Raw genomic sequence first — 15217 nt, 5'->3', positions numbered from 1 at the left:
ATTTGATTTTAACAACCTCAACATTTCTCTAGTTTTTAAAAAAGATTTTATTTATTTTTGAGAGAGAGCACGCGCGCGTGAGGGGGGTTGTGGAGGGGCAGAGGGAGAAGGTGAGTCTCAAGCAGACTCCTCGCTGAGCACGGAGCCCGACGTGGGGCTCGGCCTCACTACCCTGAGATCACGACCTGAGCCGAAACCAAGAGTCGGATGCCTAACTGACTGCGCCACCCAGGTGCCCCAACATTTCTCTACTTTCGATTTATCTAGAAAGGATCCCGAAGCCCCAGAAGTATGGAAACCCGTTTCTTGAACTCTAGCATGGACGGGGCTAAAAGCAGTTATAGGTGGATTTTGAAACTGAGTTGTGGATTTGTTGCCTTCTGCCCTTTGACCTTTAATTGTATTTTTCCCACCTCAGTGTTTTGTTGTAAAGCTCAGCTTGCAGTAACAGGCTCTGAGGGGGATTCACGAATTATAGCGAAATGGACTTTAGAAAAGTATTCATCAGAGAATGTCAAAAGAGTCAAATGTTGATGTTTGATTCCTTTTATTTGCAATGTACAAAGCTGACAGCATGCTTATTATTCAGGAGGTGAAGGTAACAATAATTCAGATTATACTGATTATGCTTTCTTTGTGTTGGCCCGGTTTATATAATATTTAAGGAAAGAGAATCACCTGGAAGGAGTTGCCTCATGTTAACATAGCTAAGTGTTCTGAGAAACTGATAATCAGAGGAAATGGTTAAAACACATCCCCCTGCAGAGAATACAATACACTTTATAGTCAACTCAGGCTTGCTTTAGGTCTGCCAACTGCTAAGGAGAGGAGTGTGCTAGATTTGTATGAGGTTTAACAAAATATTAAAATAGTTTAACAGGCTACCTGTGAAAGAGCAATTGGATGGACATTTTAATGGCAAGTCTCTAACAACAGCCTCAGAATGCAAAAGACCCAACAAACCACGGCTTTGATTTGCCCCACCGCACACATCTGGATGGCATTTGGAATAAACAGGGACCTCTGAGAAACTGGGACAAGGGTTTTGCCTCGTTTTGTTCCTGGAGTCCAAAGCAAAATTCACACCTCCTTGCCCATCCCCCTCTGCGCCCCCCAGCCTGGGAGAAAGGGGTGTGGTTCTCATTTCCCTTTCTGGGCCCCGGCTCCATGCGGTGCCTCCCTTGCTCTACTCTGGACCAGGCCAAGTCCTAGGTCTCTGGCTGGGGAGGGAGCCAGCTAGGAGGAAGTGATTCGTTTGGCACCATCTGAAGTTAACGAGCCCCCTCCTGAAGCGCTCTGGGGCCCAGCCGCGCTCACTGCTCACTCTCGAAGGAATCAGAGCGCACCCCGGGCTGCCGGACAAGTGACAAGTTTCTTTTCTGAATGTGGAAACACCGGCTTCTGGTTTAAGCCAAAGAATGTGTGGTGACCTCGGAGTCTAAGAAAGCAGTCGCCCAGCAGGTCTTTCCGAGGCAGCCGTGAATAAGCATGCGAACCTCCGCATCCAACGGCAGCACCAGGTTGAAATGGGGCAGCCGAGCTCAGGAGGGCGGGCTCACCCATCGCGCCTGACGGTCGGGCTGACCAGTGCCCAGCAGCCCAGCCCGCGGGAGACTTGACAGAGGGGCACCCGGGCATGGGGCCTTCCTTCTTCAGCTCGTTCGAGGCTGTGAGGGGCCCGCTGTGGGGGGGAGGAGCGGGCAGGGGGCGGGGGGGGGGGCAGGTGCCTCCCTACAGGCTTTTCATACACACCTGGCAGCGGCTGACCCGGGTGTGGAGCCGCCCGGCCTTGAGCGTTTCAGATACCGGTTCCTCCCTAAACTGCTGCCTCTCCTCCACCGTCGTCAGCCAGAAACTGTACTTGTTGGCAAAGTAGTGGCAGGTGCCCCGGGCCCCACTGCACTCGATGAAAGGAGTGGCTCGGAAATCCTCCAGGCAGGAGCCCGGGGAGACCAGGGACTGGCCGCCGCCCTCGGCGCCCGCCGCAGTGTGCTGCAAGACAGGGTCAGCGCGTGGGCTGTGCGGCCAGCCGGAGCTCGGGCGCCTCGGCTCAGCCCCAGCATCTAGCCAGCACCCCCAAAGCTCACATTACAGGCCCGGGGGCTGCTCGTCCTCGGGGCCAGGAGCGTCCCCTCCCAGCTCCCCAAGGGCCCTCCTAACCCACCGCGCTTGGGCAGCGGGGACCTCTTGGCCAGCGTCCCCCCCCCCAAACTGCCGGTGTCCCGCCGAGTTCCGAGGCGTGTTCGGGGACTCCCTGCCGATCCCCGCGGGCAAGTAAGTCTGAGAAAGGCTGGATGAAGGCAGACTCAGGAGGTTTGAGGACGCGGGTCTTCTCCGAGCCCTGGTCTACTCCAAGCCCTTGGTGGTGACCCCCAAGAAGAGCAAGAGCACGCGTAGTACCCCACCAAGTGGCTAAACCCTGGGCCCCTCCCCCAGCCTATGAATAGTGCCGGCTCTGCAGTTACCTTCCTTAGAACTTCTTACGTTTTCAATCTGTGCCACACCCTTCGGGGCAACAGAGAGCGTTTGTTGCTTGCCGAGTACAAGAGGGCCTCGTATGTGGCCTAGTGTCCCGGCCCTCCCGTCAGGGCCCCTTCAGCATCCAGTGTCAGTGCCACTCATTAGCCCATAGTCGCCAGTCACTGTACCCACAGACAGCAGTCCCGGGTCTCCGCACTCCCCACCCCCTCTCCCTTCACGGCAGCTGGGGTATTAGCTGGACCACAGGGGGTGAGGAAGAGGCTTTATCCCCCACCCCCCGGGTCAGCAAGTGGCCAATGGGACAGATGCCCAAGTTGGACGCTCAGGGATGGCTTGCTTTACAAAACTCCGGGAGGGCTAGTCTCCCTATAAGGGATCTTTCCTGACAAATGAAGCATCAAAGTTTTCCTCATTTTGATCCTCAGATAGAACACTTTCTGGAACAGACGACACACTTCCCTGCCTTACTAAATGGCAGATGTTGCGTCTTTTGCACTTTGCGCAGGACTCAGGCTTATTGTTGGGAATGTTGCTTCTTGTGTTGGGCAGTTGTGTCCCCATACCAAGGGACACAACTTGTAGAGTTCTTAGGCCACCTTTGAATCATTTTCTCTCTCTTTTCTCCTTCTTAGTAGGCATGTCTTATAGCTCCAAGATGCCATATTAGGCAGTCCAAATTCCCACCCTTACAGGTTTTCAGGAAAATATGGATATTCTAGAACGTTAGAATTCTGTGTAAAGTAAGAGTAAAGAGATTGTGAATAAGGACTTAAGAGTGCTCCCGGGAGCAAGACACATGCGATTTTGTATGACTTTTGTAACATTGCTTGTGGAAGCTCAGGGGCCTTTTCAACTTATTTCCTGGTCTGGGTGGTGGATGGGACAGAATGAGAGGTAAGGCGATTCTGTATTACTTGGGGATAAACTGCCCGATTCCACAAAGACAGAGCAAACAAGGAAGTACCTCATACCACGCAGGTACCACCAACGTGAGGAGGCCTAAGGCTTTGGTAATTCTTCAAAGACACTTTCTCAGCATCTCACCCCTGGCGATTTAGCAAGGACGCTCTGGCAAGGCAGGGTACTTCAGCGGGTGCCACCCTCATGTTCCCTGGGAGCGAATCTGGCCCGAAACCTGACCTTTCACTCGCTGAATGTCCCCCTCCCCCGATAGTCACACGGAATGGCGTGTGAGGGACTTGATGCTTCTTTGGGCTTGCAGACGTTCTCAGCTCTTTCTTAGCAAGACGTACAGCCTTCCCACGGCAACGGGTAGCAGCAGCAAAGATCCCACCAAGGATGTAGAAACACAGCATGCCCTCATCTGAGCCTTTCAGGAGGACATGAAAGGTGGCCGGAGGGGCCTGGGACGGTGGGCAGAAGAGGAGGGGCGCCCATGCCCAGCCTGGGCAATGAAGAGTGTGTCCGGCTTTGAGTGGGGACAGCCTCTCCCTCACTGTCCCCCGGGATCGGGTGTCACCTCCCTCCCTTGCTTGTGGCATACCTGAAGCTGGCATGGAGACCTTAGGGCCTCTGCCGGTGATTGATATTCTCACCCCTGGACCTCTGGGTGCAAACTGCTCCTTTCTACTCACCCTCAGAATTACCCATCATTCATGCAGGACTGGGCCAAGGTCAGGCCGAGCCTCTTCCTTCTTTTCAAATTCTGTGGTTCCTACCTCATGTCACTTGGGCCTGCGAGCCCGACTGAGGGACCCTCCCGGGGCTTCCCCCCCTTCCCCGCCGCCCTCTGCCTCTACACTGGGGAAGGGGGCAGGGTAGGGCCTCACCATGAGGAAGGAGTACCCGATCCAGAGGCTGCGCCAACCCAGGGGGCACTGCGGGATGGTGACGTCCTGGCTGTGCACGGCGATGGCCTGCGAGGGCGCCTCGCACACGGAACAGCGGCTGATGTACTGGGGGATCTGGGCCTGGCCGACGGGCATCATGGGAATGGGGGCAGTGGTGGAGAGCCAGTAGGATTTATCGTTGCGCCTGGCGTAGTGGCACACTTCGTCGACGTTGCAGTAGATGAAGGGCATGGTGCTGAAGCGGGGCAGGCAGGAGCCAGCAAAGCCTGGAAGGAGAGCAGGTGGGCAGGGGCGGGTAAGGTGTGGCTGAGAGGCGGGGCTGAGACTGTCCCCAGCGCCACTAGGGCTGGACGGGCCGGGTTGGCATCCAATCGCTCGTCCCAGAGCAGGGACGACCCTCCTTCCAGGCCTGGCACATGGTACATCCACTGGCGTCTGTTGGTCAAATCCTATTTTCAACGCACCAGGGAGGTTTGAGAGTGAAAGGAATCTTTGTATAAGCCGCATAACGACTCCCTAATTAATCTGTGGTGTCAAACCGGCATTTAATAGAGCCAGTCTGTGGTTCAGAGTCGGCACACCTATAGACAATACAATTAATTCCTGGGTAATTGCTGTTGCCCCACAGGTCGTATTATTATTATTACTCCTGCTAATCGCTAATGTGTAATGGATGCTTAACATGCCAGACACTGTCCTAAGCGTTTTCCACTGGGTGATTCATGTAATCCTTACAATCCTTATGCCTCTGAGATAGGTACTAGCATTAGCTTTGTTTTCATTTAAGGAGGAAGTGGAAGCTCAGAGGGGCCGAAGAATTCATCCAGGGTCCCCAGCCTGTAAGTGGGAGAGCTAGGGTTTAAACCCAGATCCGCCTGATGCAACAGCTGGTGTTCAAACCCCGCTACCCAACGGTGGGCCTGCCCCGGGCTGGGAGGACCGAGGAGTGGAGCTCTTGATCCCCGTTGGTGGGGGGGGGCAGAGGATGGCCAGGGCTGGTGTCAGAGCCAGTACTCACCCAGGTCCTGGTTGTGGGCTTTCTCCTGCCCCTCCACGAACAGCAAGCTGTAACCCACCCACAGCTGGCTCATCCCGACGGGGCACAGGGGCACCTGTTCCGACTGGCTGTGCTTCACCAAGGTGTACCCCACTCTCACGCTCTGCCCAGGCACTCCAGCCCTCCCGAAGGGACCCTTCTTCCCTGGAGCACCTGAGAGGGAGAGAGCGGGAGAGGGGGGTGAGCTGCTCATAAGGGCAGCTACAGACTTCGTGGCAAGCACTGAGCACGGCACACTGCAGAGCTCACTGGATCCTCACGGCAACGTGATCACCCCGTTTGGTAGATAAGGGAACAGGCTCACAAGTCCCGTAGGCCGCGGAGCTGGAATGCCAACTCAGGTGTATCCAGCAGCAGAGTCCCTATTTGAAAAAGCGTGCTACCCAGCTCCCCTCCCACTGCCACCTGGCCTCAGGTCCTCTACGAGGGGACCTTGCAGGCTCTCCCAGGACATAACTGAGACCCTGCTGAATCAGAGGCAGCAGAAGCAGAATTGGGACTAGCGGGGCAAAAATCATACCCGCTCTCCTGCCCATGGCAGACGTGGCTAGTTAATCGTACCCCTTTTCCACTGAGCCTCAGAGCTGTTCTCTACGCAGGACAACTGATTTGCTATCTCCACTATCAAAGGGGAGGTAAGTAGCAGCCATTCCTCATCTCAGACTTTCTTATGCCTTGAACCGCCCCCTTCCCATCCATGTCAGAATCCCAGGGTAGAAGAGGGAAGGTGCAGGGCCAGGGGCCAGTCTAGAGGACAGTCATAGCTCTCCCGAGAGCTGGGAGAGAACCCAGAGAAGGATTTGGAAGGAGTCCTTTGCCTTCCAGAAGGTGGGGCTCTCATCCTTCCTAGGCTCAGAGGTGGGGTGGGAATGAATGGAACGCAGTCTGGTTTTCCAGGCTCCTAGTAGTGTCAAGCTTTACTGCCCGGTTTCCTGTTTCTCAGATTTGAGATTTGGGCTCACTCCAAAGCCTCCCATCCTCACGGAAACCCTCTGCCCCCTGGGGCTGACATCACCAGACCTTCAAATCCTGGAGGGCCTTGCAGTCCGGGGAGACCAGGGTCACCGAGAGCCCCAGGCGGGCCGGGGAGTCCGTTGAGACCATTTTTGCCAGGGATGCCAGGGAAACCTTTGGAGCCTGCAAGGGGAGAAGGCCAGCAGCTCGGACTCCCTGTGGGAGGTCCGCGAGAGCAAGCCCCAGAGAAAAAGGACTCGTGTGTCATGCCCAGGACTTACCAGGAGAGGGCGCAGTGGTCATCATTTTAGAGCACTCAGGGCTGAGCCTCCTGGGCTAGTCCTTAGCTGGAGTCCCGAGTCCGGGCATCTCTGTCCTGGGACCACTGCTCTGCACTTAGCCCTTCTGAGTCCCCCTCACACCTATTTCTCCCTCCCTTCCTCTCATCCTCCCGGCAACGCCCAGAATGCACAGAAACTGAGAGTCCCACATCAGAGAGGACACCTGGGCCCGGAGAGACTACTCACTTACCCGAGCTGGTGCATCAGCTGGGATTAGAAGCTGGGTTTCCCCAGCCCCGGGCTTTGTCCCTGGCTCTTGATCCCCCACCGCCCTCCCTCCTTCCCTCGGCGGCACGTTAGAGAGGGACGCGCTGCCCAGAGTAGTCGCTATGCTCTGCCCACACATTCTCTAAAGCCAAGTACATCTGCTGACCTTGCTGGCCCTCCTTCCCGGCCAGAAGCTCGGGGGCTGGGTGCCTGGGTGGCTCTGTTGGTTAAGCGTCTGCCTTCGGCTCAGGTCATGATCCCGGAGACCCAGGATCGAGTCCCACATCGGGCTCCCTGCTCAGCAGGGAGTCTGCTTCTCCCTCTGACCCTCCCCCCCTCTCGTGCTCTCTCACTTTCTCTCTCTCTAAAATAAATAAATAAAATCTTAAATAAAAAAAAAAAAGCAGCTCAGGGGCTTTTGTGAAGGAAAGGAGGAAATGCCCCATGAAGGTGCCCCCTCGGAGCTGGAGATCCCAGCCCGTTGCTTCAGCCTCTCAGCCAAGGCCGTCTTAGCTCCCCTCCCCCGACAAGTCCCCTATTGCTGGTGCTCTCCTTACCTTGGAGGCCTACAGGGCCTTGAACCCCAGGGTCTCCCGTGAGGCCAGGGATGCCATCGATGCCCGGTAGACCCATGGGTCCAGGAGGAACCTGGACAGCTTCTGCAATTGGTGTTTGTCCAGGAGCACCTCGGGGTCCAGAAAAGCCTGGGGGTAAGTGGGGGAGATGGAAATATCAGGTGGGGGCAAAGGAGGTGACTGGCATGGGGCCCCAGAAGCCCGCCGTTCTACCTGGCAATTGCCCGCTTTCTGCCTCTGTTGTCTGCCCCCACAGTCCCCAGTGGATCCCTCCAGGATGCCTGTCACCATGCTTTACATGATGTCCTCTTTACCCACCTACCTCCCCAGGGAACTGGTGGCTTCCGGAAGGCAGGGAATGGGTTACATTCATTGCATTTCCTCAGGGCCCGGCATAGGGCCTGGGACGTGGTAGACAAGTGAGGACACGACTGGGGCAAATGAGGTGGGCTGGGCTTTCGTTCGGGGCTGGGGTCGCTGGTTCACTCCCTCACTGGTCACAGCACAGCGCCAAGGAGGCCAGGGGAGGCGTCCCACCTCGGAGGTTCAGCGGGCACCTCGGCCTGGGACCCTGAGCCTGGCCTGCCGGTTTACTCAGAGCCACATGAGCCAATTTGCTTACTAATTCATTGACCAAATATTTCTCAGGTGCCTACTACGTGCCACACCCTGGTAGACTGAGGGATGGAGCAGTGAATAAGACCGACCGTTGTGGAGACTACGGTCCGTTGATAGAGATGGAAGATGCATAACCCGACAAATACCGTTCATCTTCCTGCAAGTTGTAAGAAGCGCTACAAAGGAAATGAACAGTGCAGTGACAGTGATAGGGACAGTGACAGTGAGCCGAGGGGGCTCTGGGGTGGAGAACCGGCTTGAGAAAGAGTGATAAGTGGCCTCTTACAAGCAGTGACATTTAAGCTGAGACCATTAAAGAATTAGAAGGAGCGGGGGTGGAGGGGAGGGCAAGAGGACTCTAGGAAGTAGAACTCTCCTGTGCAAAGGCCCTGGGGTCAACCAGGTTGGCTAAATGAAAGAGGCGGGTGTGGCAAAGAAGGGGAACAGAAAAGAGGAAGGGCTGATGATGAGGATGAATTGGGAGGCGTCCCCTGGGACTTTGGGTGCCACAGTTTATTGCTCTGCTATGGGAAGCCAGTGGATGACTTATGGCTTAAAAGGTCTCTCTGACTGCTTTGTGGAGAAATGATTGTTGGGGGAGCTGCCCAACGGGGGAGGAAGCTGGGAGGCCAGTTAGCAGGTGGCTGCCGTGATTCCTGTGAGAACCAGCGGTGCTCTGGACCCGGGTGGCAGCAAGGGAGGTGCTGAGAGGTGAGCAGATGCGAGGCGCATCAAGAGGAGGCAGCCCGCGGGGCTTGCTAACAGATTCGGGGTGCGTGAGGGGCTGGTGGTAAAGGATGGAAAGGGTCCTTCTTCATTTCCAGAATTGAGCCCGTGGGTAAGTGGCAATGAGTGCAAACCAAACCGAACGTGCCCACCAAGGCAGAAGGCGTGCAGAGGGGAGATCAGTAGCCGGCCCCATGGTGGCAGTGGCCTTCAGTCCCGGGAGCTGCCGGAGGCAGAGATGTCCCCAGGGTGGGGACATACCGTCCCTGGAGGAATTTCCTGCTGCCTCAGACACCCAGGCTGTCCTGGCGTGGTGAGCAGTAACTCCTGTGGGCACATGACCCCCAGACCCGTCCCTCGAGCTCAGCATCAGCCGGGCGCGTGCTCTCAACTCACCTCTGGGCCCTGCCTTCCCCTTCATCCCGGGAAGTCCTGGGTCTCCGGGTGGCCCGACCTTGCCTGGAATCCCCATGAAGCCAGGCTCACCTCTCACGCCTGGCAAAGTCCAAAGGAGAGCAAGTCAGGGCCTGGCACGGTGGTGCGGGTGAGGGGCGGCGGGGTGAAGACGAGGCAGATTTGAGGGCGGGAAGAGCATGATCAGTGGGCCTCTCTTCACGGGGCTGCAGGAAGGGGCCATCTCTAACTGTGGAGTGGGAAAGGGCCCAACAGCCCGCCGAGCAGCCATACCTTTCAGTCCCAGCTCTCCAGGGAGGCCAGAGAAACCTGGAATTCCTTGGTCTCCCTTGGGCCCTTGAGGGCCAGGAACTCCAGGGAAGCCAGGGTCTCCAGGGTCACCTTGATCGGAGGACGGCCCAGGGGGCCCCGGGGGCCCTGGGGAGCCTGGGCGGCCTAAGGATAAGATCAGAAGAGGAATGAGGGCAGGTGAGCAGGAAGTGGCCACCGCTGAAGGCCTCAGCCTGCTAGGAAGCCAGAGCCTGTTTCCCAGGGCAGAGAATGTTCCCTTGCTGTGTGCGGGGTCCCAGGGCCTGGACCTTCCCGAACCCTCTGAGCAAATGCAGCCCGTTCCAGTCCCCTGTGTCCCTGCTGGGGGAGGGATGTGAGGCCAAGCAGGTCCATGCCTGTCCAGCAGTAGGAATGGGGCCGGACTGTATTAGGACCTCTCCCAAATCCGGACAAAAGGTGAAGGTCAAACCTCTTAGGGGGGCTTCCTGTCTTTACCTCGCTCTCCATCTAGGCCTGGTCGCCCAGGGTCGCCAGGCTGTCCCCCTATGACTGAGGGCAAGGAGAGGCCTGGGGCACCGGGCAGACCAGCAGGGCCCTGGAGACCTGGGAAACCTGCAAAGAAGAAATAAAAAGGGGCCGCTATGGGCTTGGTGTGGCCGGGCTCTCCCGGAGAAAATGGAAGCGGTTAGGTAGGGGCCAGACCGGCGAACGCCCTCAGAGGGCTCTTCTCCCGTCGGTCAGTTGGTCTCCCTTTGCAGCCCGCCGAGGAGGAGCACAGCCCACAGGACGTCACAGAGACTCCCTGTTCACCCCCCCCCCCGCGCGCAGCCCCCTCCACCCCCCAGCAGGTGCCGCAGTTCCTCCTCGGGACGGAGCTTTGGAAAGTTCTAGCTCCCAGTGTCGCTGGAAATGGAAATATTTCAGACAGATTTCCCTCAAATGGGGAAGAAAAGAAGGCATGACTACAGCACCTGGAACTGAAGTTTCTTTAAAGTGTTTTTAAACCTTCTGGTCCTGTGGGCACATTTTCACTGAATTAGCCAGTTATGTCTGGGGCTGCCCAGAGAAGGTATGAGGGCCGAGGTGGGGCATGGGCTCCAGCCAGAAGAGCCGCGGGCTGGGTCTGAATGCAGGTCCCAAGGGCACTACGGCTCCCGGTGTCTTCTAGGGCTAGTTTCTGGGTCTTCTAGGCAAACTGGGAAAGGCTTTGACAGGCGAGCCGTGATATCAGCTGGCTGCTTGCTTAATTGCCTATAGAACAAATTTCTCTATACCACATCCCGGCCCCTGCTTCTGGTCAAAGAAAAAAGCTATTTATTAGAGTAGATACAGAATACTTGTCTGCTCCGATATTTTTTACTTGTTTTCTGTTTGTGGAACGATTTCTACTATAACGTTCAAAACCAGAAAATTTCAACTGATTACAGAAGATTTATTGAATATGCATATGAAGACATACATGGAATCCTGATGGGAAACCACATCAAAGCCATACGTAAAATGTCAAAGTCCATCTTATACTTGTAGTATGAAAGAAATGTATTTATTATTTTGGCATATTCTAGAATACATTCCAATGACGAGAAATAGATTCCCACTGGTTGAAAACTATTCTGGTGGTCGAGATGATTTTTTGTTTGTAACAATAAAATCCAAAAATACTAAGGTTGAATTTTTATTTTTCTGATGAAGAAAGCCAGAAATATTAATGTGGGACTTCTCGTATTCTGTTAAAGAAATGGTAAATCCATAAAAATGCGTAAAGAAAGATGGCGGATTGGTGAATTCCGGTGGTTTTTACAGCTCATTAGTGAACTGAATGCAGAGGAAACATAAAGAATAAAAAAGCAAATTTCAAGAAAAGGCTCCAATTATTATAGGTCCGGAAACAAAACAAAAGAAAACAAGAAAAACAAGTTGTTAAGCCACATGTTGTTACTTTTAAGTATGGTCAGTTATGTCTTGATGAACCTTTCAAGTATTTTTCTTTGTCACACAGGTAAACATCTGAAAAGAAAGACATATTGTGTTTTTTCCTGAAAATATAGCTTTATATATACACATACATATATTTTTATATATAAATATAAAATATATATATGGTGAAATGAAGCAAAAAACAATAAACAAGACACCAGATGGTGCTGTGGGCAGCACACAGATTATAAAAAGCTCCCATAGTAGTTTTTGGAGCTGCCTTCTCTTTTTATCTGTTTTTTGAGTTTAGAATTGTACCAATCTAGCATTAAAACTGAAATAAAGGTCCTACTGATCTCAAGTAGTTAAAAAAAAAAAGCTCATGTATTTCTTTAAGAATGAGACACTTTAAAGGAGCACGTGAAAATGCCCGATGGCATGTTTTTCCAACTCATTTCAGTGTCTGAGACTTAAGAAAAGCCTAGATACACAAATGTAGCCTCTAAATATCTAGTGCAAATGCGAAAATGAATGGTGTGATTCAAAGTTATTTAGAGAAAGGTATTATAGGGACAGGGACTGCTTTAGGAAGTTTGCTTCAGGGTAAATCTTCATTTTACACTGATTTCTATGATCGTAACAGAGTTAGGTTCCTATGCGGGGGAAGATATTTGCTGTATACTTTTAAAACAATGTTTTAATTAAATATTGAGAAGAGCAGAAGAATATTTATAAATCGCAAGTAAAAACTCACCCAGATAACAATGAACATCCAGTTTAAGAAAAAGATGGCATTACCTTTGAATTTCTTTGCATGCCCTTCACAGATCCCTACCACCTTCCCTCCCTCTCAAGGGGCTACCACTCCTGAATTTTGTGTTCATCATTCACACAGTTTGACCATGCGTATCTGTGTCCCTAAACGATATATTGCTTGTTTTCATTTATTTATAAACTTTGATCAGTGGAATCATACCCAACGTCTTTCTCTGCAACTTGGGTTTTGTTTTTGTTTTTTTTTTTAAATCGACATCGTGTTCCTGAGATGTATCCATCTTCACATGTGTTGTTTACTACATTTGTCATTGTGATTTTGTTATTACCTCAGAGAGCGAAAGGAAATGGATAATTTAATGACCAGGCATCCATAGTCAAGATGGGAAACCATCTGGGTTTCGCTTCTCTCCGGGTCCCCTCTTTTCTACCTCCTGTGAAAGTAGCCACGCTCTCTCCCTATGGGCTCAGACCCTGTGGGAGCCCCCACTCGGAAGAAGCTGCTGGCTTTCAGAAAAGAACAGGTTGGTCCTGACCAAAGGAAAGAGTGAACACAGAGAGAGCAGATGCACCAATATAAAATTCAGCAGAAAATGAATTAATGTAGAAATCAGTTCCTGGAAAACAAACACGCATTATACAAACATGCACATAAATTAGATGCGTGGGGACCTCAAGCTCCAGAACTATAACGGAGGAGCAGAACATTTTGCGAGTAGAATTTCCCCAGGGAACACATCATGCTATAACGGACAATGTTTCTTGAGCACCTACTATGTGCCAGGTGCTGTGCTAAGTGCTTTTATACCTATTACCTCGCTCCTCATTGGTTCCTCACCAAACCTGTGCGCTAGACTCTCTTATTATGCCCATTTTACAGAAAAGGAAAATGAAGGGTCCATGGGGGATTGAGGGGCAAGTCACTTCCTTGTTCAAGGTCATACAGCCAGTGAGGGGTAGAGCTGGAATTTGAATCCAGTGGTCTGACTTCAGAGCCCATACTCCCAGGTGTGATGCTACACTAAATTTGTTTCCTGTCTTACATCGAGTGCCATGTATCTGGGTCTTCAGAACATTCGCAAGGAGAGGGAGAGACTCAGAATTCATTCTCGCCATTTGAGAGGTGGGGAAAGGAAAGCTCAGGAGACTTCAGATGATATTATGAGTCAGGGGCCAAGATTAGGGCAAAACCTGCTTTCTAGTAACCCCCACAGATCCTGAGTGCCTGTGAGTGTCTCTCCTAGGGAGACATTTATCTTCTTGGTCTTGGGCTCCTTCCGGCAGCCACGCTGTCTTAGAGCCCTGGGAGTAGAGCGCCAGCCACCCTGGACGCTGAGGAACTTCCGGCAAATCTCTTGCTAAGTGGACAAGCCCTGGACCTCAGTACCTTTAAAGTCAGGCCCTGGCCAAGGGCGCAAGAGAAACCCTGGGGTTAATAAGGGAGAGCAGGAGGGAATATGGAGGCTAGAGGGAGCTCACTGGACTGCTCCTTGACACGCCTTCCGGGAAAGCATGCCCGCCCCCCCCCCCCAGCAGTCAGTTCCACTGGGTTCCGAGATCCCCAGAGATGTGAAGACATGCACAGCTCAACCCTGTGAGCCACGTGGCCCTGAGGAGCCCCAACCTTGGCTCCCTGGCTGGGCCTTACTCAGCTTCTATAAGGCCTGACTTGAGCTCACTTACCTCGGCCACCTTTTTGTCCTTTCATGCCTGGCTTCCCTGGGGCACCGAGGCCAGTTCCTGGAGAACCTCTTTCCCCTTTGGGACCAGGCAGGCCAGCTGGCCCAGGCACGCCGGTTATACTAGGTCCTAGGAGGAGATGCAGACAGAGGAGGGACAGAACTCAGTGCGGGCGAGGCCCTCATGCCTAGCTCACGGGCTGGGGGCCTGCCTGACACGCACCAGAAGCTGAGTACTGAAGTAACCGGAAGGAGAGCTCATTCTGGGTAGAAGGACAAACTCCTTCCCCCTTCCTCCTTCCTCCACAAATCAAGGCACCTCAGATCGGGGGCCTGGCAAGGAGATCTATGAGCTGAAGGATATGGGATACCCCACAGTTGAGAACTCATGGCCAGCCCCCCGCCAGCCTTCTGGAAGAGCCAATGCTCTCCTCCTTGCCCTTGAGGGTCTTCCTTACCTGGAGTTCCATGGGTTCCCTTGGTTCCTGGAAGCCCATTCAGTCCATGTAAACCAGGAAGTCCAGGGAAACCTGAGGAGACAGAGTATCAGTAATGGCTCTGGCAACTTCTGAATCATGAAAGGTTAGCCAAAGGTCCTGAACCCCCAGAGCCTTCCAAAGTCCTATTTTTAAAGGTCATGGTCTTTCTGGAGGCATTACTTAATGCCCTAAGGGAGAGCAGACCACTCCCTAACCTCCACCCTAGCTTTTCCTGACTCTCATTAGAGACCCATACAACTTTAAGAGCAGGGTGGTAGATGATTAGGTCTCTTCAAGAACGCAGTGTTGCCAGTTCCCAGAGACTCGCTACCCAACCCTGAAGTCAGGGGAAGGCTACGTGTGCCAGGACAACAGCCTTGCTCGCTAACTCTTCTCTCCATGGATTCCCTGTTCTCCTCTTCCCGTTACCTGTCACATGGCCAGTCAGTAACTCCCCAGGAAATGGCTTGCCCCCAGAGGGTGTCTCCTAATATAAAGGAGTTGCTGTCCTTTTTCTGAGGGAAGAACCTCTTTCCCCACGGCCTCCTCTCAAATAGATATACCTTTGGTTCCCATTAGGCCAGAGGGTCCCAGGGGCCCAGTTGCCCCTGGATGGCCTGGAGAACCCGGAAACCCTGGATTTCCTCTCATGCCTGCAATCCCAGGGAGTCCTGAAAGTGAAAGCAAGGCAGGAGCTCAGAATGGGCCACGGCTTGAAGCTGACCCTCACTTTTTCAGAATACAGTCTTTGGGTGGCACAGTACCTGGGGAGCCAGGAAGGCCAACATCTCCAGAAATACCAACATTCCCATCTTCACCTTTGCTTCCTGGGAAACCCACATCACCAATGAATCCATCTGTTCCTTTCTCGCCTACAACATCAAGAAAAATGCTGAGTGGTTGGGCCCCGTTTC

The 15217-nt window shown here is 53.2% G+C and overlaps 1 protein-coding gene across 2 annotated transcripts in view; it reads right to left on the bottom strand.

The window, feature by feature from the left end:
* Positions 1-530: 530 nt before the first annotated feature.
* Positions 531-15217, bottom strand: part of COL4A6 (collagen type IV alpha 6 chain) — a 274523-nt gene continuing 259836 nt past the window's right edge. For both annotated transcript variants that reach the window (XM_078065428.1, XM_078065427.1), the window contains 12 exons: positions 15068-15175; positions 14867-14974; positions 14283-14354; positions 13829-13954; positions 9950-10066; positions 9458-9619; positions 9167-9265; positions 7409-7555; positions 6370-6486; positions 5311-5502; positions 4272-4558; positions 531-1992 (listed from right to left, as the gene is read on the bottom strand). In XM_078065428.1, the coding sequence (XP_077921554.1) occupies positions 1732-1992; positions 4272-4558; positions 5311-5502; positions 6370-6486; positions 7409-7555; positions 9167-9265; positions 9458-9619; positions 9950-10066; positions 13829-13954; positions 14283-14354; positions 14867-14974; positions 15068-15175 (1796 nt within the window). In that variant the 3' untranslated portion in view covers positions 531-1731. The remainder of the gene's footprint in view (positions 1993-4271; positions 4559-5310; positions 5503-6369; positions 6487-7408; positions 7556-9166; positions 9266-9457; positions 9620-9949; positions 10067-13828; positions 13955-14282; positions 14355-14866; positions 14975-15067; positions 15176-15217) is intronic.

The sequence above is a fragment of the Halichoerus grypus genome, chromosome X, assembly GCF_964656455.1.
Source record: "Halichoerus grypus chromosome X, mHalGry1.hap1.1, whole genome shotgun sequence".
NCBI classification, from domain to species: domain Eukaryota; kingdom Metazoa; phylum Chordata; class Mammalia; order Carnivora; family Phocidae; genus Halichoerus; species Halichoerus grypus.
This window is presented reverse-complemented; position numbering and strand designations above follow the sequence as displayed.